Source organism: Myotis daubentonii, chromosome 3, assembly GCF_963259705.1.
Source record: "Myotis daubentonii chromosome 3, mMyoDau2.1, whole genome shotgun sequence".
NCBI classification, from domain to species: domain Eukaryota; kingdom Metazoa; phylum Chordata; class Mammalia; order Chiroptera; family Vespertilionidae; genus Myotis; species Myotis daubentonii.
The window spans coordinates 43,148,799-43,172,572 of NC_081842.1; the positions used below are offsets into that span (position 1 = coordinate 43,148,799).

Below are 23,774 nucleotides of genomic sequence, written 5' to 3' on the forward strand. Positions count from 1 at the left end.
TGTCTGTGATCTACTCCCCTCAGCCAGGGCTTCTGGGGGGTCTATATATGATCTGTATCCCTGCTCCAACCTGACTTCTGCAGGCAGGTGTATGGTCCCAGGGTGAGAGAGAAAGAGAGAGAGAGAGAGAGAGAGAGAGAGAGAGAGAGAGAGAGAGAGAGATTGATTCTGGGACAGCTCCCACCCACGCCTCTCAGCCAGCTGCCTGCACATCTGTGGAGCTGGTTTGGGGTAGAAATGGTAACCCACCTGCCTTTTTCTTATGTTCTGGTCTGGACGCCAGCACCCTGAACAATTACCTGATCTGGAACCTGGTGCAGAAGACAACCTCGAGCCTGGACCGCCGTTTTGAGTCTGCACAAGAGAAGCTGCTGCAGACCCTCTATGGCACCAAAAAGGTGGGCTCTCGTCTCTGCTCCCACTTTCCTGCCCGGCCTAGCCAAGGCTTCATGCTTACTGTGTCAGGCACCAGTTGCCTCAGGGTGTGTTAGGGAGCACAGGATTAGGAGTCAAGCGGGCCAGGGTTACAACCCCAACTCCTCCATCTTTTTAGCCAATGGGCCGTGGTCATGTCACCTAGCCTCTCTGAATCCCCATTCCCAGGTCTGTAAAGCAGGAGTATGTGCAGGAAGGATATATGCCGTTCTTGGTTTCTAGGCGCCCTGGTCAGTGGGGAAAGTGGACATGTACAATTACTCAGGGGTGATAAGAGCTCACGTTGAATGGAAGACCTTCATGTTATAGGACAGAGGTGGGGACAGCACATTATACCTGGGGGGATGGGTGGCATCAGGAAAGGCTACTCCGAAGAGGTGACATTTGAAGAGTGAGTTCTCCAAGAAAACAAGAGAGAAGGGCAGTCCAGGCAGAAGGAACAGGATGTGAAAATTCCCAGAGGCCAGAGGGAGCATGGTGGGTTTGCATGTGTTCTGGTGTGAGCTTGAGGACAGGGCAGCCGAGGCTGAGGGTGGGGAGATGGACCTGGGGCCATCCGTGACGGGACCCGAAGGTTGTGTTAAGAAGTCTGGCATTGTTTTTGTTTTTGTTTTTTTCAGGGATGGGGAACCATGGGATGGTTTTAAGGAGAAGAGAAACGCAGTTAGATTTATGTATTAGATCATCTTTCTGGCAGCCAAATGGAAGACGGAGGGGAGTGGCCGAGGAGAGGGGAGGAGAATGGAATTAGAGTTTCCAGTTAGGAGAACACTGCAATCTTCAGAGGAGAGTGTTGTAGTGCATGGCAGTGGCAAAAGGGTGGTCGGGAGAGATGATTATGAAGTGGTTTGTAGAAATTGGTGATAAATTGAATGTGGGGGTAGGGAGAGGGAGGAAGCTGGTGACTTCCAGGTTTCTGGTGTGGGGGACTGAGATGTGGAGCTGAGCAAAGAAACCTCTGGACCTCAATGGGCCTCTTAGGAATTTAAGAGAAACAGAGTGGACAGCACACACGTTTCTCCCGAGGCTTCTCTGACGGGGTCGGCACACCTTGTGATAGTGCTCCTCGTTGTCCATGGAGTCCAAGGAGAGATGGCACCCAAACCCAGGCCTCCATTGTCTCGAGCTGAGAGGGGCTGGCCCCAGAGACAGCGTGGACGACAGAGCCCTCTCTGGGAGGCCTGGCTCTTTGTCCCTTGCAGTCCTGCATACCAAGGTGGCAGACCTGCATCTCCAACACAGATGATGCCCTTGGCTTCGCTCTGGGCTCCCTCTTTGTGAAGGCCACATTTGACCGGCAAAGCAAGGAAATTGTGAGTTTTCAAGTTTCCTCCAACTCTACCCCTTGTTTTAGTTAAAATTCACTGTTCATATTTGTGAGTACATATAGGAAAAAATGGAAGGAAATTGGGATTATGGGATTATGACGGGTTCCTTTTGTCCTTTAAAGTTCTCTGCATTTCCCAAATTTCCTATAATGAGTTTATGGTACCTGTTTCATAAGAAAAAAACAATATTTACTTATTTTTCTCACCTGAGGATGTTTTTCATTGATTCTAGAGAGGAAGGGAGAGGGAGCGAGAGAAACATCAATGTGACAGAGAAACATCGACCGGTTGCGTCGTGTAGGCGCCCCAACTGGGGATCGAACCTGCAACCTGGGTGTGCCCTGACCAGAAATCGAACTCTCAACCCTTCGGTTCAAAGAATGAGGGTCTAACCACTGAACCACCGACCAGGGCTTTATTTATTTTTTTATTAAGAGATGATAATGAATGTGCTGAAAGTATTATCTATAAGAATGTTTATGGCAGTGTTGTTGATAATAAGAGGGAATAAAAACAGCTTAAATGTCTAATCATAGGAGAGTGGAAAATATAAACTGTGGTTAGGATGGACTATGAGGCAGCTTTAAAACTGATGATATATTTTTAAGTGAAAAAGAAGTTGCAAAATATATATATATATATATGTATTACAATATAATTTCATTATATATATATATATATATATATATATATATATGGAAAGACACTATAAGTAGATAATCAAATGTTAAATGAAGTTGTCTCTGAGTGAGGGATTATACGTGGTCTATTTTCTTCTTCAATTCTTCTCAGTTTTCTGAATTTTCTGCTATCAATGCTTTCCCTTTGTAATCAGATAAAAATCAATGCGCTACCTTAAATTTAATATTAATTCAATTGAATTTTCAGTTAAAATTTTTGATTAATTAGAACAAAAGACACCCGCAATCCCAGCACCTTCACAAAGCATGTTTCCTTCTCATCCTCCCCAGATGCTCAGCCTTAGTTCAGGGGTTTGGGCACTCCCACATGTCCCCTGGAGGGACAGGGATGGGACACCAGGTGGACGGGGGAGAAAGGACTCATTAATGCGAGTGGGGGCCAGACTTGTGTCCCTTCCCTCCCAGGCAGAGGGGATGATTAGCGAGATCCGAGATGCCTTTGAGGAGGGCCTGGGACGGCTGGTTTGGATGGATGAGAAGACCCGCCAGGCAGCCAAAGAGAAAGTAAGCTGTGGCCAGGGTTGGGGCGCCATCTTGCGGTGGGGATGGAGGATACAGTTTTATGGGAGACGGGAAGGAAACGCTCACCTGGTCTCTTCAGGCAGATGCCATCTATGATATGATCGGCTTCCCGGACTTCATCCTGGAGCCTAAAGAGCTGGATGATGTTTATGATGGGGTGAGTACCTCTGCTCATCAGTTCTGAACCTCAGCCCCATGGAGGGGCACTATTCCCTGGGCTCAATAGGAGCTCAAGCACTAGGAGGGAAAGAGGTGCTGGTTGGTTCCTTTCGGAGGCAATGCAGGCAACCTACATTGCTCAGGTGCCGGCTCTGTGCTAGGCTGCAGGCCACACGTTAGTAGAAGGCAGTGTGAACCAGCAGGGATTTGCAGTCGAACCTGACTCAAATCCTGTTTCTACCTCTATCTGTGTAACCCTGGACAAGTTATATAACCTCTCTGTTTCTCTGAGCCTCAGTTTCTTCATCTGTAAAATGGGGGTCCTATAAGTACCTATCCTGTAGGGTTCTTCTGAGAACAAAAGAAGGGAGTATGTGAAGAAAAAAAAAAAGCAGCAATGTTCATAAGTGCTCTTCAAGTATTGGTGTTTATTACTTACTAGATACTTTATGGTTGAAGGAACTGAGGCTCAGAGAGGTGCTAATTAGTAGCCAAGCTGGAACTTTTATCTGCTCCAACATGTTCTCTTGCTTGCTTTCTCCTTCCCACCATTCCGGTAGTATGAAGTCTCTGAAGATTCCTTCTTCCAGAACATGTTGAATTTGTACAACTTCACCGCCAAAGTGATGGCTGACCAGCTCCGAAAGCCTCCCGGCCGGGAACAGTGAGAATGGAGGGCGGTAGACAGTTGGGGCAGCAAGAGAAGCAGGGGAGGTTTCCAGGGCTTGGGGGGATGGGCAAGACTGATCCAAACCAGTGACACAAGGTCCTTGCTGGAGGTAGGTCAAGGCTGCTGGGCCGGGAGGAGCATTGGGAGAGTCAGGAGACGAAGCCTCTCCCTTTCCCGCCCCCAGGTGGAGCATGACCCCCCAGACAGTGAATGCCTACTACCTTCCAACCAAGAATGAAATTGTCTTCCCTGCTGGCATCCTGCAGGCCCCCTTCTACGCCCGCAACCACCCCAAGTGTGTCTGAGGCAGGAGGGGCTGGGTGTCGGAGCCTGGGCCTATGGGTGGGCTGGGAGCAGGGCTGGAGGTGGGATCCAGAAATGCCCCTCCCATCTCCTCACTCAGCATTCCTCACCTGCCAGGGCCCTGAACTTCGGTGGCATCGGTGTGGTGATGGGCCACGAGTTGACACATGCCTTTGATGACCAAGGTAGAGAGGCCCATGGAGTTGTTCCCTTCAGCCTAGAATTCCCAGTGGCTCCTGCGAGGCCTTGAGATGTTGGGAGCAGGTCGAACGAACCCTGGAGGGGGGAGCTCCTGACCCCAAGGGTTGAGCTCTGGTCCCGGTGGGGTGCAAAGGTTCATTCTCCTCAGGGCGTGAGTATGACAAGGAAGGGAACCTGCGGCCATGGTGGCAGAATGAGTCGCTGGCAGCCTTCCAGAATCACACGGCCTGCGTGGAGGAGCAGTACAGCCAGTACCGGGTCAATGGGGAGAAGCTCAACGGCCGCCAGACGCTGGGGGAGAACATCGCCGACAATGGCGGGCTGAAGGCCGCCTACAATGTGAGTGCCTGGCTATCCCGCCAGTGGCCAAGGCCCACCCTGTGTGTGTGGGGGGGGGGGGGAGTGGAGGGCGGAGAGCGGGTTGGAGGGGGTGGGTAGTCCCTGGTGGACTTACCGCTCCTGTGTCCAACCCTAGGCTTACAAGGCGTGGCTGAGAAAGCATGGGGAGGAGCAGCAGCTGCCAGCTGTGGGGCTCACCAACCACCAGCTCTTCTTTGTGGGATTTGCCCAGGTACTGCCCTCCTGGGAGGCCTGGGGTCTGCCCCTCTCCCGCTTCTTCCTGGGTGTGTCTTTAGGAGTCTGGGACATGTGGGAAGTGGGGCCAAAGTTGTGGGGGTGGAGGTGGTCTGGGGAGGCCTCTTGGCTGGGGCACACCCAAGCCTGTGAGGAAGCCTGGGGAGAGAGGATTCTTCAGGAGGCTTTTGCAGACCTCAGAGGGCAGGGCCGGGCCTGCTTGAGGGGGCGGGGTGGGCAGCAGGACTGATCTCACCGTGTACTGGGAGGTGGCAGTGGAGGAGGAAACTAAAGCTCGGGTACAGAGTGGCTCCTCCAGGGCTACCCAGGAATAAAGTAGGTGGCAGAGTGCGACTCAGGCAGGGTGTCCTCGAGGCACTTGGCCCGACAGCAGGCAGCCTCTGGGGGTGGGCTTCTTCCCCTCAGATGCGGCAGCCCCATTTCCAGGACAGCTTTGAAGGGCCTTCAAGGAACTGGGGAGAGAGGGTGCATCCCCTCCCTTACTGCTGATAGCCAGGGGTTGGAGCTGATGCTGGCTGAGCCCCGCCTGTGTTCCTGAGGCCTCCTGAGCTGAGGGGCGGTGCAGTGGTGGTTTGTGTCCCTGGATGGCTCTGCTGCGGCCCAGTCTGTGACCCTGCCCACATTAGACACCGTATGTCCCCGTGTCTGTCCTGGCCCGCAGGTGTGGTGCTCGGTCCGCACACCCGAGAGCTCTCACGAGGGGCTGGTGACAGACCCCCACAGCCCTGCCCGCTTCCGTGTGCTGGGCACTCTCTCCAACTCCCGTGACTTCCTGCGGCACTTCGGCTGCCCTGTCGGCTCCCCCATGAACCCAGGGCAGCTGTGTGAAGTGTGGTAGACCTGGGTCCGGGGAGAAATGGCCAGCTGTTGCTAGGGCCTGGGGCAGCTCGCCCAGCAAGGCTGTTTGCTCTGGAGTTTGGAGAAGGCACATGCCAGCTAGACTGGGTCTAGCCCCTCCACACCACAGGTGACATAGGTCCCAGTCCCTGCTCAACCACCACATTGTGCCTCTGCTTTGGGGGTGCCCCTGCCTCTAGCAGAGCCCCCACCACTCACTGTGACATCCTTCCATGTCACCTTGCCTGAAGGAGGCCTGGGTGGGGGGTGGGGGGCACCAGCTCCCCCAGCAAGGAGCCGGCCTTTCTAGCCCCAAGCTCACTTGGCTGGATGGCCATGGGGCCTGCTATGCTTCTTCTGGAGGCTCACACAATGCTCACTTGGGAGTGGACTTAGCTCCTTTAGCACCCCCCTCAGGGGCCGCCCTCCACCTCATGCTCCTCATACTGCTGCTTCCCACACTGCTGCCAACCCTCACTGACAGACCAACTGTGCTTGGCTCTTAGTGGAAGCCCCAGGGCCTCTGCAAGCCTCCCTGCTGCCTCCTGGTTTCCCTGGGCTCAGAGTGGAAGTGTGTATGTGTAGGGGATGCTAGTTCCTGTGTCTTGGGGCACAACTCTTAAGGGAGGGCTGAGTCTTCCCGGACCAAGCCGGAAAGCAGATAGATCAGGGAGAGGGAAGGACAGAGTTTATTTTTACAGGGAAGAGGGTGGGGAGGGTGTGGTCTTGGCCCTGTAGGACCCTGTGCCAATAAATAGACACGCATCAGTCAGCCTGTCTCTTCCTTTGGTCCTGTTTTCATTTATTCATTTACTCATCCCACCAATGTTTATTGAGCAGCTACTATATGCCAGGCACTCTTGTGGACACTCAGTAACTCACTCACCAGAAACAGGGGACTGACGTTTGAAGCCCCAAGAAGATAGAGAAAGAGAGGTGGGATGGAAGAATGGGATGAAGCTAAATCTGATTGGGCAGAGTACATCCTCTGCTCACTGGTGGCCATATTGCCATTGCCTGCTGTTCCACAGATCAAAGGCTTTGCCACTGCCCTCCCCTGGTGCGTGCAACTGGGCCTGACACCGAGTTCAGGGTAACTACGGCACTAGGGTCAGCTTGAAAAGTGGGTGGCACTCACCCTGCAGTGGAGGGAAGTATGCCATTCCCTGGAGCTCAGAGTACCAGCCGCTGCTTGCAGCTGAAAAGGCATGCATTTCCCTAGTACCTCAAAGGCTCGGCGCTCCTGAGAGTCACCTACATACACTCATCAGGGCCTAGCAAGTGCTAGGCACAGAGATGGCAGATACAGCTGTCACCCTCCAGAGTAAGGGAGGGAAAGAAGCATTTATTGAAAACCTCTTGCATTCCAGGCACCTCTCACTCAGTCATTTATTAGTTTATACATCCACAGATATATTTTAAAAAATGTATCAGTTACCAACAATGTTCCAGTCCCTGGTGCTGTGGAGATGAGTAAGATGGTTCCTTCTCTCAAGCGACTCTCCTCTTGGCACTTTCACCTTTATGAGCTCGTCTAATCCTCATAGCAACCGTTTTTTGTTGTTGATTCTCACCTGAGGATATGTTTCCGTTGATTTTTAGAGAGAGTAGAAAGGACAGGGAGAGACAGAGAGAGAAACATAGATGTGAGAGAGACACATCGATTGCCTTCTGCATGCCCCAACCAGGGCTGGGGATCAAGCCTGCAACCAAGGTACGTGCCCTTGACCAGAATTGAACCAGGGACCCTTCAGTCTGAGGACTGATGCTCTACACACTGGGCCAAATCAGCCAGGGTGCAACATATTTTATAAGTCCTCCAGTTTCCATTTTACAGATATAACCCTAACCACTTCACTGAATTCAAAGAGACCTGATTGAAATCAGCTTTAATGGCTGAATGAACTTGAGCCTATTCCTTAACCTCTATGAGCCTCAGTTTCTTTACCTGTAAAATGAGAACTAGAGCAAACTGTGGAAAGAGTCCAGTCTCAATTCTCTTTAAAATTCAGTGTTCTGCCCTGGCTGGCATTGCTCAGTTGGTTTGAGCATTGCCAGTATGCCAAAAGGTTGCAGGTTCAGTTCCTGGTCAGGGCACATGCCCAGGTTGCAGGTTCAATCCCCATTGGGGGTGAATGCAAGGCTCTCACATCCATATTTCTCTCCCTCTCTCTTTCTCTCTAAAAAGAAATCAATAAAAGCATGTCCTCAGGTAAGAATTAAAAAAATAAAATTAAAATTCAGTGTTCCCCAAGAAGGGGGTAGGTTTGGTTGAGTTTGGAAGGTTAAGAGCGAAACTTTGCCAGGGATTGGTGCTGGGGTCCCTGGTGATGGCACCAGCATGTGTCCCACAGTTTGTCTCCTGTCCCAGCACCAGGCTATCCCTATAAAGAGCTATATTTGGGCCCCTGTCAAGTTACCTGAAGTGCCGGCTGCTCACCAAGGGAAGGAAATAGCTGGCTACTCAGAAAGGAGCAAAGTGGCTTTGGGAACTCTAAGACCAAGGGAAGGTATAGCTTGAGCCACTGCGAACATGACTCTAGGAGGTACAGCAAAATGTATCAGAAAGAGGAGGGCCATCACATCTGGAAACCTGGTTCTGCCTCCAGCTGTTACCCCCTAAATGTGTGACACTAGGCATGGCTCATCTCCTCTTCAGGGCTCAGTATCCTCAGCAGTCTGTAAAATAAGTAGTGATTTGGGTGAGATGATGTCTGAGGACCCGTTCAGCTTTAATGTTTTAAAAAGGAATTCATGGCCCTAGCCAGTTTGGCTCAGCGGACAGAGCATCGGCCCATGGAAAGAAGAGTCCCAGGTTTGATTCCGGTCAAGGCATGTACCTCCATTGCAGGTTTGATCCCTGGCACATGCCAGGAGACAATCAATGTGTCTCTCTCACATCGATGTTTCTCTCTCTTTGTCTCTCCCCCTCCCTCCCACTCTCTCTAAAAAAAAGTCAATGGAAAAATATCTTTGGGTGAGGATTAACAACAAAAACAACAATAACAAAAAAGGATTTCATGGGCTTAGCAAATTCCGGAACCCAAAGAAATACTAAGAAATGATTTGTGAAGTTTGGGTGTTGCATAGAGGATGAGATTTATATGTCAGAGAGCATAATGAGTAAGGAGAGGGGCTTGGCAGCATAAAGCCTTGCCCTGACATCTGATTTCAGAAGCCAACTTAGAATGCTGACCAGCTGACCTCTGTGACATAGAAATTCCAAATCTGCAAAAAGGTAAAAGTGTCAAATAATAGAAATAATAAGTAGCAGCTTTCATTTACTGAGTCCCTGTTTTGTTTAAGCCTATACTAAATACTTTAAAAACACCATCTCAAGTCATGAAATTCCCACAATAATTTATAAGGTGGTTTTATCATCTCTGTTTTACAAGGAAGAAACTAAGGGAAAAGATTATATAACTTCTGCCTGGCTGGTGTGGCTCAGTGGTTGAGCATTAACCTATGAACCAGGAGGTCATGGTTCAATTCCTGGTCAGGGCACATGCCTGGGTTGCGGGCTCAGTCCCCAGTAGGAGGCAGCTGATCAATGATTCTCTCTCATCATTGAGGTTTCTCTCTTTCCCTTCCTCTCTGAAATAAAAATATTTTTAAAAATATTACATAACTTCTAATGTCAGATAAGTCAGGCTGCATTAAAATAATATTTGGAACTCAAATGCTGTTAATCACCACCATTTAGTCTTCTAAGTCATGACAGTTTAGACTCAAGCACAGACAACTGTTCTCCGGGCAATTTCATCATACTTCTATGTGAGATCACCACCAGCAGGTACATTTCCATGTTACCCAGCTCCCTTTGGCCAGGCACATGTGACAAGTAGGCAGCTGCAGGAAACTTAGGCATATGTTGAGCTGAAATTAAGCCAGGTAGCACCTGTTTGTTGAGCACTCTGCAGGTGCTTGGTTCCAGAGGAAGGCAAGGTGAACAGGTGATAGACCTTCACCCTTAGTAGCCCCGCCATGCTAAACATGCATCTGTGATATGCTCTGGTGTGTTAAGGCAGAAGGGGGATTAAAGGATGGTGCTCCTGAGTGGACACATGAGAGCAATTATTGGTAAGGGCTGGATCATAATCTACACTGTCCCATTAGGAAGTATGAATAGTTCCCATACACAACTAGGTAACATGTTAAATAATATGCTTATACACTCAGAAGCATGCTGGAAATGTCAGGCTGAAGGAGAGTCCCTTATAAAATAAACAGTTTCAGCCCTGGCCAGTGTTTCTCGGTGGTAGATCATTGGCCCACACACCAAAGGGTTGTGGGTTCGATTCCCGGTCAATGGCATGTACCCGGGTTGCAGGTTTGATCCCAGGCCCCAGTCAGGGCATGTGCAGGAGGCAACCAATTGATGTGTCTCTCACATTGATGCTTTTCTTTCTCTCTCTCTCCTTTCCTTCTACTCTCTCTAAATATCAATGGAAAATATATCCTTGGGTGAAAAAAATAAAAGAGACAGTTTCAGTGGGTCTATCATGACTCACAAAGGAGAATCTGGACAGTTTTTCAATGCCCCACTCTGGCTCCAAAGAGAGCCCCAGGCCCTTATTGTATATAAAGATGACATTCAAGAAATATTTGTCAGCCCTAACCGGTTTGGCTCAGTGGATAGAGCATCGGCCTGCGGACTCAAGGGTCCCAGGTTCGATTCCAGTTAAGGGCATGTACCGTGGTTGCCTTGGTTGCGGGCACATACCCAGTAGGGAGTGTGCAAGAGGCAGCTAATCGATGTTTCTCTCTCACCGATGTTTCTGACTCTCTATCCCTCTCCCTTCTTCTCTGTAAAAAAATCAGTAAAATATATTTAAAAGAAAGAAAGAAAGAAAGAAAGAAAGAAAGAAAGAAAGAAAGAAAGAAAGAAAGAAAGAAAGAAAGAAAGAAAGAAAGAAACATTTGTCAGCCTGGCTTGTGTGGCTCAGTGGCTGAGCATCAACCTATAACTCAGGAGGTCATGGTTCCATTTCTGGGCAGGGCACATGCCTGGGTTGCAGACTTGATCCCCAGTAGAGGGGGTGCAGGAGGCAGCCAATCAATGATTCTCTCTCATCATTGATATTTCTATCTCCCTCTCCCTTCCTCTCTGAAATCAATCAAAATATATATATATTTTAAAAGAAATATTTGTCAAGGCCTACCACAAGGCAGGTATTAGGTTGGGGGCTATGGGCACAAAGATGGAGAGGACACAGTTCCTGTTCTCCGAGAGCGCAGAGTCTAGGGAAGGAGAGAAATATGTATCAAGCATGGTGGAAGTACAGGGAAGAAATGAGTCACTTGAAGGGTAGAACAGGAAGTGTCCTGGACAGGTGACATTGAGCTGGAGTGCGGAAGATGGGAGAAATTTGCTAGCTGAAAACAGCGAAGGGCACTCCATACACAAGGATAAGGCCAATCAGCTTGAAGGGCAGGGCATGTTTAGAAATGGTGACATGTTTAGAATGAACAGAAGAGGTACATGAAATAGGCATCATGAGTGGTTCAGAGTCTGGAGAAGAGAAGTTATAACAGCAGGTATGAAAAGAGGGCATTGCAACATCTGCTATCCTGGGGATTAACAGTAACAAGGGCCATAGTGCAATGTGACTCTGAAAAATGTCACACAAAGTAAGTAGCAACCTAGTGGAAACAGTGCAATGCCGTGTCCTGCCAAGAGCACTTCTGGTGCTGTGTTATTTAGGTGATGCTTCGGCTTGAAAGGTTTTCAGATGAACAGAGACATCCATAAGATGCATAGCTCTATATCTCAGGCCATGAGTTTGGGGGCAGCACGGAAGGCTGGTGGATGCAATTTGAAGGAAGGCGGTAGGAAGACAGGTGATGGGGCTGGCCCTGTTTGGAGAGCAATTTGGCCACAAGGCTGGGAGTTTGGCCAAATGGTCGGAAGGAGTGCTTCTGGGAGGGCAATCTGACTGAAATGAAGTTGAGGCGGAATGTCAATGTTATCATAGGGCCTTGAAATAACTTCCATTTACCGCAGTCATGCAGATTCTAGGTAGGTGGAGAATGACTACTGCCTGCTTTCCAGTTGTCAGGTACCTAGACAAGCACTCTATAGACACTGTCTTATTTCATTCTCATAACAACTTATGAGGGAGGTACTCACAGAGGGAGAAACCAGGCTGAGAGAGGTTAGAAAACTTGTCCAATGGTCACAACTAGTGAAGGGCAGGATTTGGTTTTAAACGCCAGGCCTGCTGCTCTTGGAAGCTTCTGTTCTTCCCACCCCCAACTTTTTATTTTGAAACATTTCAAACCTACCAAAAAGCTGAAACATAGTATACAACAGACATTCACATACTCTTCATCTGGAGTCATCTGTTAACAGCCTGTGTCTTATGCCACATCACCCCATCTCCTCGAAGATGGGATATAACTGGAATCAAAGACAAAATCTGTGCTCTGATACAAGGAAGTCATGGATAAATGAGAGATTTAGAAGAAATACCTTTACAGATGACTGAAGAAAGCAGGACCATATATGGACATCTTGAAGTCAGAGACAGTATAGGCAGAACAGCTATAGTCTACTCAATGTCTGTCAGGAGTCATCCCCAGAATCCTAGCATTGAGTGGAAAAAAAGCAACAGGTTTTAAAATGGGCTTCAGATCGTTACACCTATATTTATACAAATATTTAGCCAACATTCATTCAGTGCTGACCACACTGTGCTAGTGTTGTTTTTTGTTTTTTTACTTTTTAAAATTGATTTCAGAGAGGGAGATAGAAACATCAATGAAGAGAGGGAATCATTGGTCGGCTGCCTCCTGCACGCCCCCTACTGGGATTTGTTAACATAAAAACCACTGAAACCTGTAAAGAATTTTTGTGAGTTTATTTGAGCCAAACTGTCGACATATATGCCGGGAAGCAGAACCTCAACGAATTGAGACAATGCTTTGGAGAATGGTGGGTTTACATTTGTATTTATACATTTGCATTCAAAGGAGGGACGTAGGTGGGTTACATGGAATTCATTGGTGATAGATTAAGGAGGAGGGATAAAGCAAAGCAGGGGAAACCCCTGGGATTGGATAAAAAGTGAAATGATGGACACGTACTTAGGTGGGTGCAGGATCAATTAACATGATAATGAAGGAATTGGTGGTATCTGTCCTGGCACCCAGCCCATTTGGTTGTGCCCCAGGGGCTCCAGAAAAAGGGAAGCTAGAAGTTACCCAGGCATTCCAAGGGTATGTTATCATAGATGCAAAAAGACAGATAGGCTCAGTTAAGGTAAAGGTTGACCTTGTCAGTGAAGATACTGGCCTAGGAGGTAACTGCCCACCATAACTGCTTTTAGTTCAAGTTTAATTTCAGACCATCCTTTGTGGTGACTTTAGGTCTCTGAGTTTGCAAGACTGCCATGCAGGCCTCCCCTGAGCTTGTCAGGTCAGCATGTGGCCCCTCTTGTCCACAGATTCAAGCCCCCCAACCCAGGCATGTGCCCTGACTGGAATTGAACTGTGACCTCCTGGTTCATAGGTCGACACTCAACCACTGAACCACACCAGCCAGGCTGTTTTTGATTTTTTAAATAAACTTTCTGTGTTCTTTTATGCTTCAGAACCCATACAATGACTCTAGGCCAAATGGTGAGTGTTCTCACCAGATGAAGGGGAGAATTACTTCCTCTTTTCTCACCTAGAGACATACACATAGCCCGAACTGAAGAAACTTTGAGGTCTGCCTGCAAGTCAGGAGCTTGGAAGACTGAGCAATCCTAATTCGACTCCTTACCATATATGATTTCCTCTGTAAAATGGACACAACCCTACCAAACTCAAAAGGCTGTGAGACGGTAGGTGATACTTAAAATCAGTCATGTCGGTGTCCGTCCTACCTGAGGAAGACCAAGACACACTGAGGGCAAAGACGCTGCCTTGCTCCGTTTTTAGCCCGACACAGCACCGGGGCATACTACTTACTCCCCCTGGCTCCACAGGTGGATTTCAGACGGTAGCCACATTCTCATGGTAATATTAGAGCACACTCCTTCAACTGGGGGAGCGGGGAGGGAACGTAATAAGGTTAATACTCCACAGTGGAGTAAGGCTGCACACAGATTACACAAACTTCACACAGACGGCAATCAAGTGTCCCGGCTTTCGAGAATTTCGTCCGTTTGTCCCACCACGGCAGCCAACTGGGGCGTCACTGTGGGTTACCATTCACAGCGCCAAGAGGAAAGCGATGGGCGGTCTCCAGGCGCACAGCCGGCTCACCTCCCTCCGCAGCGAGCACGCCCGAATCCCACACCCCAGTCTCGCGGCATTCAGGAAACTCCCGGTCCCAGCTTTGCGCCCGTGCCGCGCGGGCAGCTGGGAACTGTAGTTTTCCTGCAGCTTCCGACCCAGGCCGAAGCGTCGTTTCCGGTCCCAGGCGGGCTCCGGAGCGGGAGGGCGGGGCGCCCTGGGCGACGCGCGAGGCTCCCTGGGAAACGGGGCGGGGCGAGCGGGGTGCGCGCGCAGCTGGCCGGCAGTGGCAGTGGAGATGGAGGAGGGTGGCCGGGACAAGACATCGGTACAGCCCCAACAGCCCCCATCGACGACCCCGGGTGGCGCGGAGGAGAAGCCGGGCGGCAAGGAGCGGCAGGATGCCGGGGACAAGGACAAAGAGCAGGAGCTGGTGAGGCGTGGCTCCGGGACCCGGTGCGGGCTGAGTCACGGCGGCTCCATAGGCCTCGGGCCAGACTCCCAACGGCCCCGCCGTCCCCGGGAGAGGGCGGATGGGTACCCCCCGGGCCCCCGGCACCCTGCTTCTCTGCCCCGCATCCACAATTCCGCGCTGTTACAGCCGCCGCCCTCACTAGCCCTCATCACCGCCTCGTGAGGTGGTCCGAGGTGGGTGGATCATTGCCATCCCCTGTTTTAAAGCGGCATTCCAGCGGGACTGGTCCAGAAGCCAGGCTGCCTGCCCAACAGGGCTCCCCCTTCCCCGGCCTTTTCTCGCCCACCTGATCTCTCCTGAAGAGGCAGGCTTCCTGGCCACCTGCCCCGGGGGGAAGGGGGGAGGATGTGTGTGCGATTCCGTCTCTTGATGAGCTTCTTCCTCCAACCCTCCAGTCTGAGGAGGACAAACAGCTTCAGGATGAACTGGAGATGCTCGTGGAACGGCTCGGGGTGAGTCACGATATGGTAACATGAGCGGGTGGGTATTTGCAGCTTTCCCACCTGTTTGCTTTACTCCATTCTGAGGCAACACGATGCGAGGCATAGGGAAAGGTGGACCGTGTTAGGATCAGTGTTATGATGATGTTGTGAGGGAGGAATGCAACAAAAGACAGTTGAAGCGTTTTTGTAGCTTTCTCTCCGGGAGAAGCAATGCGTGAACTTCTCGCCCGGGTCATTTGTCTTTGTGCCAGGTGGTGTGCAGGTGGTTGGGGAATTGCAGAGGAACAGAGGCAGTGATTTTCCCAGGGGAGCCGTTAAATACATGCACTGTGACTTCAGGGACATGCCTCTTTTTTTTTTTTTTTTTTTTTGCCTGCCCCCCACATCTCCTGATCAGGAGAAGGACACGTCCTTGTACCGGCCAGCCCTGGAGGAACTGCGGAGACAGATTCGTTCTTCTACAACTTCCATGACCTCAGTGCCCAAGCCTCTCAAGTTCCTGCGCCCACACTATGGCAAGCTGAAGGAAATCTATGAGAACATGGCCCCCGGGGAGAATAAGGTAAAACCGTTTCAGAGGCTGGTGGAGGCCTGGTGTAGGAACTCCTTTTCACGAGGAGCCATGGCGCTCATGGAAGTCACAGGCAACCTGCTAGACCTGAGACCTGAGCTATCATAGTCAAAACACATAAGCGCTGATAGGAGGATTGCCTTCTCAGAAGATACTGTTCCTGTCGTTTATGTCGGACATTGGGATTTTATTATGGCCTATTTTACTTGTTTAACCTTAATTTTTTCCTTTCCTTATATCCCCTGTACATTCATTTGTTTTATCTTTAAAATAACTCCTACCTAGTTCAGTCACTTCTTTGCTTGTTGTAACAACCCTGAACGAGGAAGTCTTCAGCTCTCACCTGAATTACTGCAGCAGCCTCCTCACTGGCCTTCTTTGTATTTTTTACTTCCTACACGGTTTGTCTTTCATACAGCAGTCATAGTTGTCTTTCTAGATTGTGAGTCTTTTCTGCTTAAAACCTTTTAGTAGTTTATTATTGTGAATAGAATAAAATTGAGTCCATCTTTCTCCGCTCCTTCCTTATCACCATCCTTCAGCCATGTTTGTTTAAAAGGGAAATAGGGTCCTGGTCGGGTGGCTTCGTTGGTTGGTTCCATATACCAAAGGGTGTGGGTTTAATCCCCAGTCGGGTGTGTATGGGAGGCACTGATCCATGTTTCACATCGTTTTTCTCTCTCTCTAAATATCCATAAAAACATATCCTTGGGTGAGGATTAAACAAATAAAAGGGAGATATCAGTACTAACCCTGGAGTTACCGTGAGGCTTAACTTAGAAATTAACGTGTAAATTTCTAGAGGTTGGTGCATAGTTAGTACTTAATTTTGGGGATAGTGACAAGTGATCTTGATTCCATAGTGTGATACTCCTCTTACCCTGGATTTAACTTTAAAGACTGGTTTCTTTAAAGCGTTTTGCTGCTGATATCATCTCTGTTTTGGCGATGACCATGAGTGGGGAGCGTGAGTGCCTCAAATATCGGCTAGTGGGCTCCCAGGAGGAATTGGCATCGTGGGGTCATGAGTATGTCAGGTAAGACCTTTTCTTGGGACTCTGAAGGGGGTTCTGAGACATAATTCTGAGTTCGGTCCTAGAGTGTTATCTGTCTTGGAGTACCAGTGTATTGAGTTTCCCAGACACTGAATTCCTTGACCCACAGAGAAGTGCTTCCTGTGAAGCTGTGTTCCCTAATGGTGTGGGTCTATCCATTAGGCATCTAGCAGGAGAAGTGGCCAAGGAGTGGCAGGAACTGGATGACGCGGAGAAAACACAGCGGGAGCCACTGCTGACCCTGGTGAAGGAGATTGTCCCATACAACATGGCCCACAACGCAGAGCATGAGGCCTGCGACCTGCTCATGGAAATTGAGCAGGTGGATATGCTGGAGAAGGACATTGATGAGAATGCATATGCAAAGGTCTGCCTCTATCTCACCAGGTGAGCAAGTGTGGTAGGGAGTGATGGCAGGCCTACTGTCCCAGCACTTTTCTCTTAACTGTGCCTCCTCTGCTTTCTCAGAGCATTTGCATCATAGGTAGTGTCAAACTGTAGTTAATTTATTGATGTTTGTAAACTACTTGAGGACAGAAACATCATGTCTCCTTAGTAGTCCCAGCTTCTGGCATAGTGCCTGGATAACATATATATAGTATTTAGTATTTATTTTTGGTAAGTGAAGTAAATGGGGTATATGTATGTCTGAAACTTCTGATTCCTTTGTTTTTACCTCTGTAGCTGTGTGAATTATGTGCCTGAGCCTGAGAACTCTGCCCTACTGCGCTGTGCCTTGGGTGTGTTCCGAAAGTTCAGTCGCTTCCCTGAAGCTCTCAGATTGGCATTGATGCTCAATGACATGGAACTGGTAGAAGACATCTTCACCTCTTGCAAGGATGTGTATGTAGGGAAGAAGCCTGCAGAGGAAGAGATAAGCTCATGGGTGGGAGCTTGTTTCTGGTTAGAGCTTGAGGGGCTGTTCTGTGTCCTTAGTGGGTAGGCGCTGAGCAGTTGTGATGGCTCTCTCCCACAGGGTCGTACAGAAGCAGATGGCATTCATGCTGGGCCGGCATGGGGTGTTTCTGGAGCTGAGTGAAGATGTGGAGGAGTATGAGGACCTGACAGAGATCATGTCCAATGTGCAGCTCAATAGCAACTTCTTGGCATTAGCTCGGGAGGTGAGACTGCCCTTTTCTATCAAAGCTTTCTTGGTTGTGATTCTACCTGACTGTAACTGACTGGTCTCCTGGGTTAGAATTTCCATTGAGTGGGATATCAGAAGGGACAGCTAAAGGAGGACTGGGGGAACAGTTGTGACCCTCTGACTTCTCTTCAGCTGGATATCATGGAGCCCAAGGTGCCTGATGACATCTATAAAACCCACCTGGAGAACAATAGTGAGTAGCTATCTGCATGTGTGTGGGGATTGGAGGATTATTAATTATGCCCCTTGTACTGGGAGTGATAGGTTGGCCAAACACATTTATCCTGTAGAGCTCAGAATTCCCACATACCTTTCCTCCAGGTCACTGGTGGGAGCAAAGATAGAGGATCCTAGGGGGCCAGCTCAGAACCAGGTGCCAGCTTCCAGGTTTCTTTCTTGCCGCACTCTAAACCAACCTTTCTTTCCTCTCCCTCCTGTGCAGGGTTTGGGGGCAGTGGCTCTCAAGTGGACTCTGCCCGCATGAACTTGGCCTCTTCTTTTGTGAATGGCTTTGTGAATGCAGCCTTTGGCCAGGATAAGCTGCTGACTGATGATGGCAACAAATGGCTTTACAAGAACAAGGACCATGGTATGATCCTGTTTCTACTTTATCTTTGTGTTGCTTTGGTCACACTTGCCCTCCTAGGTTCATCTGTTACCTGACAAGTGTTCCCCAGTGCAATTCCTGGGAGAGCTCTTTATAACAGTTTTCTCAGTGTAGGACCATTTTAAGACAGATTTTTTTTCTTGGTATAGGAATGTTGAGTGCAGCTGCGTCCCTTGGCATGATTCTGCTGTGGGATGTGGATGGTGGTCTCACCCAGATTGACAAGTACCTGTACTCTTCTGAGGATTACATCAAGGTTGGTCTGGGCACAGCCCACTAATGGGGACATCCCCCATCCCTGTTCTAGGGCCCACAGGGCCTCCCTTTCACTGTTAAGTTATCTGGTTTTTAACGCCAGTTTAGGCAGGTGCTGCTCTAAGGCCTGTATTGAGTCTTTGTGATAAGGAAGGTAGAGTAGCCTGAGTGAAGAATCTCTTTGCATTTTTGCAGTCCGGAGCCCTCCTGGCCTGTGGCATTGTGAACTCTGCGGTCCGGAATGAGTGTGACCCTGCTCTGGCACTGCTCTCAGACTATGTTCTCCACAACAGCAACACTATGAGACTTGGTTCTATCTTTGGGTAAGGCTTATTGCTTCCCTTTCTGGTAGTGCTCATCCCGAAATCTCTGTGAAAAAGAGAATTGGCCCTTTTCACCTTTGTATTGCCAAGAACTACCATTATGCCTGTTGAGTACTTGGCTCTTTGTGACTGTTGAAATGATGAATGAATGACCATTCCTCTTTTTGTTCCTTCCTTGGATGTGTGTTGGGGACTGCATCTCCCTGGCTTTTGCAGGCTAGGCTTGGCCTATGCTGGCTCAAATCGTGAAGATGTTCTAACACTGCTGCTGCCTGTGATGGGAGATTCCAAGTCCAGTATGGAGGTGAATAGAGACTGTTGGTCATTTATGGGAGGTGGGGAAATACTCAAGTCCTACCACTCTCTGTAATAAATAGGGAAAGAAGAAATGGAGTTGGGGCTGGGAGAGTGGGGAATTATATTACTTTCAGTGAAATCCCTTGGAAATGGGATTCTAAGTCCCAGTGGTGTTGCTGCTAGTTCCAGCCCTTGGGATCCATGAGAAGTACCAGACTAGAGTGGCTAGTAACTTAACCCAGTTTGGGTGGGTTATTCTCACTCACTGGTTTAGTTATTGGCCAACCCTAAATATTCTTACTTGTGCAGAGTTGTTTTAGTGATGGCTAAGTATAGCATAGGCTTTAGTCAGAAAGACCTCAGTTCAAATCCTCCCACCTCTGCTTATCAGCAATGTGATCTTAGACACATAACTTAACCTCTTTTGGCTTCATTTTCCTCATCAATAAAAAAGGAATAACAGTAGGAACTGTTTCATGAATTGTTGTGCTTAAATGTTAATAGTACGCAAAGCAGGTGGCATAGTGGCTGACATAGCAAGTATTCAGTGAATTATTGCTACTGTTGTTATTTTGACCTACCATCAGAAAGGAATTTTTACCGAGTGCAGTTACAGCAGATTGTAGGGATTCGCTGTCTGGAGTCAAGATAGGTAAACAACTATTTTAACAACTTATGTGCAATACTGACTTTCCTGTTTCTAGGTGGCAGGTGTGACCGCTCTAGCCTGTGGAATGATAGCAGTGGGATCCTGCAATGGAGATGTCACTTCCACTATCCTTCAGACCATCATGGAGAAGTCAGAGACTGAGCTCAAGGACACTTATGCTCGTTGGCTTCCTCTTGGGTTGGGCCTCAATCACCTTGGTGAGGGGATGTCTCTCTATTTGGGCAAAAGGCTGACAATAAATGGATACAACAGGGACAGTTTATGTGTCAGGCTGTGGTGTATGGAAGCAAGTGTCTTCTGACCCCTTGAATCTGTCCTGTAGGGAAGGGAGAAGCCATTGAAGCAATCCTGGCTGCGCTGGAGGTTGTGTCAGAGCCATTCCGCAGCTTTGCCAACACACTGGTGGATGTGTGTGCCTATGCAGGTGTGTGTCTTTGTGCTTCCCAGTGACTCCATTTCTCTCCTGGACCTTTTTCCAGATTGTTTCTCCTGGCTCAGTCATTCGGATCTGCATTAGATTGGTTAGCTTCTATTCTTGGAGTAAGCTTTTCCTTGGTACCTCTTCATTTCTACCCTTCCTCACTCTTACCATCCTGCTACAGGCTCTGGGAATGTGCTGAAGGTGCAGCAACTGCTCCACATTTGTAGTGAACACTTTGACTCCAAGGAAAAGGAGGAAGACAAAGACAAGAAGGAAAAGAAGGACAAGGACAAGAAGGAAGCTCCCGCTGACATGGGAGCACATCAGGTGCTGTGGGCAGCTAGGCCCTCTGAGGGAGCTCTGAGGGAAGAGAAGTTTGCAGGGTGGAGGGCGGGGCTGGTTTGGGTTGGCTTTTGAACCCCTCTGAGTATGGCTGTGTATTGACATAGCACACGGCTGGGTTTCATACATGAGGGGGAAGCGTGTGCCCCACAGGACAGCTTTTTCTTTTCAGGCAGGACTCCAGTCAGAGGTGAGTTTTTTGTTGCCTGAGCTTACTGGGTTCTGCTGCCTCTTCAATTGCAGGGAGTGGCTGTGCTGGGGATTGCCCTTATTGCTATGGGGGAGGAGATTGGTGCGGAGATGGCACTACGAACCTTTGGCCACCTGGTGAGTATCGCATGGAGAGGATGAGAATATACTGATTTTGATGCCTGGGGTCCCCTAGAGGAAACTTTCCTGACGGGTTTTCATGGTTGAGAAATGTTTTTTCTGTGCCCTTTCTATAAAACTTGTTTAAAGCCTCTTTTACCTATTAGTCTGTTCCTGTAACAAAGCTTATTTTTACTGTTTTCTGTGATGCTCTTGTTATTTTCTTTTATTACCAGCTGAGATATGGGGAGCCCACACTCCGACGGGCTGTGCCTTTAGCACTGGCCTTAATTTCTGTTTCAAATCCACGACTCAACATCCTGGATACTCTAAGCAAATTTTCTCATGATGCTGACCCAGAAGTTTCCTATAACTCTATCTTTGCCATGGGCATGGTGGGCAGTGGTGAGTATCAGTCAGAAAAAGATCATAAGCAGCTTGGGGGAAGGTTTGAGGATCCTTTTTTTCCCCAATACTCTGTGATGCTTAACATTTCCAGGTACCAATAATGCCCGTCTGGCTGCGATGCTGCGCCAGTTAGCCCAGTATCATGCCAAGGACCCCAACAACCTCTTCATGGTGCGCTTGGCACAGGTAAAGAATAGAATTGTGTTCCTTAGAGTTTGCTAAGGGACAAATCTCTGGGGATGGGAGACATGTAGTGACATGAAGGGGACCTTGAGTTCAGTCTGGAGGGAGGATGTGAATGAGTTGGATTTCTGTGTAGCTAAGTTAGGTGATGTCTTTTCAGATGTGACTCTTGACCTCTACTTTCTGTATTTTTCAGGGCCTGACGCATTTAGGGAAGGGCACACTCACCCTCTGCCCCTACCACAGTGACCGGCAGCTTATGAGTCAAGTGGCTGTGGCTGGGCTGCTCACTGTGCTTGTCTCTTTCCTGGATGTCCGCAACAGTGAGTTCCTGTCAGGAGTCTTATATGGTGGCACCTGGTGCCCTGTCTCCATCCCTACCAGGGCCATCTTGATCATTTATGAGCAAGGCTTTGAGTTAGCTCTGTACCATTCTAAAAGTTTTTAGGGCCTGTGATGGACCTCATGAAACTTTTATCTCCCACACTTTTTTTTAAAATCCTCACTCAATGATTTTTAAAATGTATATGTTTTTATTGATTTCAGAGAAGAAGGGAGAGGGAGAGGAACTTCAACAATGAGAGAGAATTATTGATTGGCTGCCTCCTGCACGCCCCCACTGGGGACTGAGCCTACAACCCGGGCATGTGCCCTGACTGAGAATCGAATTGTAACCTCCTGGCTCATAGGTAAAATGCTCAACCACTGAGCCACGCCGGCTGGGGCACCCAAGGATTTTTTTTTTTTAATATATTTCATTGATTTTTCACAGAGAGGAAGGGAGAGGGATAGAGAGTTAGAAACATCGATGAGAGAGAACATTGATGAGCTGCCTCCTGCATACCTCCTACTGGTGATGTGCCTGCAACCAAGGTACATGCCCTTGACCAGAATCGAACCCGGGACCCTTGAGTCCGCAGGCCGACGCTCTATCCACTGAGCCAAACCGGTTAGGGCAAGGATATTTTTTTCCATTGATTTCCAGAGAGAGTCGGGGGGTCGGGGGGGAAACAGTGTGAGAGAGCCACATTGATTGGTTGTCTCCCACATTCGCTAGGGAACCTGCAACCAAAGTACGTGCCCTTGACTGGGAATCAAACCTGCAACCCTTCCATCCAAGGTCCAATGCTGTAACCAATGAGCACCGATTAGGGCATATCTAGCATACTTTTGATCTGGCCCAAAGATATTTTCTTTTGAGCCGAAACCGGTTTGGCTCAGTGGATAGAGCGTCGGCCTGCGGACTGTGGGGTCCCGGGTTCAATTCCGGTCAAGGGCATGTACCTGGGTTGCGGGCACATCCCCAGTGGGAGATGTGCAGGAGGCAGCTGATTGATGTTTCTCTCTCATCGATGTTTCTAACTCTCTATCTCTCTCCCTTCCTCTCTGTGAAAAATCAATAAAATATATTTTAAAAAAAAAGATATTTTCTTTTGAGAAAGGAGAACTGAGTGCAGTTTCTGCTCCTGAGTGCCTGGGGGAAAGTGATTATCAAGTTTGAGGGCTGTTTGAGTAAGGTGGGGGCATCTCTGGTTTATAGTAGGTTATATGAGGAGAGGAATGTGGGTTCAGCTATATAACGGGTTAAAGAGTCAGGGCTGGAGTGGGGTCCCTAGGTTCAGATCAGGCTTGTGCTAATGTCTCTAACTATGTTTGTCATGTGTTCTTCCCTCAGTCATCCTAGGCAAATCTCACTATGTATTGTATGGGCTGGTGGCTGCCATGCAGCCCCGAATGCTGGTTACATTTGATGAGGAGTTGCGACCATTGCCAGTGTCTGTCCGTGTGGGCCAGGTGAGGGGTTAAGTGGAGAGGAGGGCTCAGACTGTATTCTATAACTTGGAGAAAGCACATATACCTGCTTCTCTGAAACTGGTACGGGCTCTGGGTTGTTGCTGCATTGCTATCTGGGGTCCCTTCATCTCAATTTTCTCACCCTACAGGCAGTGGATGTTGTGGGCCAGGCTGGCAAACCTAAGGCTATCACAGGATTCCAGACACACACAACCCCAGTGTTGTTGGCCCACGGGGAACGGGCAGAATTGGCCACTGAGGAATATCTTCCTGTTACCCCCATTCTGGAAGGTTTCGTTATCCTTCGGAAGAACCCCAACTATGACCTCTAAGTGGCCACCAAAGGTTCTGAGCTGCAGCTGATCTGTTAGTGGGCCATGCTCCCTGTGCCAGAGGTGGACACTGCTCCAGACCTTTGGTGGAGTTGATACCTCCTGTTCTTTTGTTACTGAGTGAGATCACTTTGTTGAATAAAGACCTTTATCCCCAAGGTCCCTCTCTGTC

At 48.9% G+C, this 23,774-nt stretch overlaps 2 protein-coding genes across 5 annotated transcripts in view; both read left to right on the forward strand.

The window, feature by feature from the left end:
• ECE2 (endothelin converting enzyme 2) overlaps positions 1–6,518 on the forward strand; it is a 37,430-nt gene extending 30,912 nt beyond the window's left edge. For all 4 annotated transcript variants that reach the window (XM_059687195.1, XM_059687193.1, XM_059687192.1 and 1 more), the window contains 10 exons: positions 284–398; positions 1,638–1,748; positions 2,870–2,968; positions 3,066–3,143; positions 3,706–3,809; positions 4,000–4,110; positions 4,236–4,303; positions 4,468–4,658; positions 4,795–4,890; positions 5,575–6,518. In XM_059687195.1, coding sequence (XP_059543178.1) covers positions 284–398; positions 1,638–1,748; positions 2,870–2,968; positions 3,066–3,143; positions 3,706–3,809; positions 4,000–4,110; positions 4,236–4,303; positions 4,468–4,658; positions 4,795–4,890; positions 5,575–5,751 — 1,150 coding nt within the window. In that variant the 3' untranslated portion in view covers positions 5,752–6,518. The remainder of the gene's footprint in view (positions 1–283; positions 399–1,637; positions 1,749–2,869; positions 2,969–3,065; positions 3,144–3,705; positions 3,810–3,999; positions 4,111–4,235; positions 4,304–4,467; positions 4,659–4,794; positions 4,891–5,574) is intronic.
• A 7,705-nt stretch (positions 6,519–14,223) lies between these two features.
• On the forward strand, positions 14,224–23,760 carry PSMD2 (proteasome 26S subunit ubiquitin receptor, non-ATPase 2). Its single transcript, XM_059687201.1, has 21 exons — positions 14,224–14,403; positions 14,841–14,897; positions 15,286–15,450; positions 16,375–16,496; positions 16,677–16,901; positions 17,199–17,357; positions 17,491–17,635; positions 17,794–17,854; positions 18,104–18,250; positions 18,418–18,524; positions 18,719–18,846; positions 19,063–19,150; positions 19,848–20,010; positions 20,136–20,237; positions 20,416–20,561; positions 20,820–20,903; positions 21,122–21,290; positions 21,385–21,479; positions 21,673–21,799; positions 23,152–23,270; positions 23,420–23,760. Exons 1-21 carry the CDS (start codon positions 14,269–14,271, stop codon positions 23,600–23,602), a joined length of 2,727 nt encoding a protein of 908 aa, XP_059543184.1. The 5' UTR covers positions 14,224–14,268; the 3' UTR covers positions 23,603–23,760.
• Positions 23,761–23,774: the final 14 nt, after the last annotated feature.

What these genes read in the sequence shown, in the direction of transcription:
- PSMD2 (XM_059687201.1), top strand. Translation starts at nt 14,269, where the DNA reads ATGGAGGAGGGTGGCCGGGACAAGACATCGGTACAGCCCCAACAGCCC. An exon ending in TGGCCCCCGGGGAGAATAAG is followed by an intron (nt 15,451 to 16,374) that starts GTAAAACCGTTT and finishes GTTTCTTTAAAG; the next exon opens with CGTTTTGCTGCTGATATCAT. An exon ending in AACCCACCTGGAGAACAATA is followed by an intron (nt 17,855 to 18,103) that starts GTGAGTAGCTAT and finishes CCTCCTGTGCAG; the next exon opens with GGTTTGGGGGCAGTGGCTCT.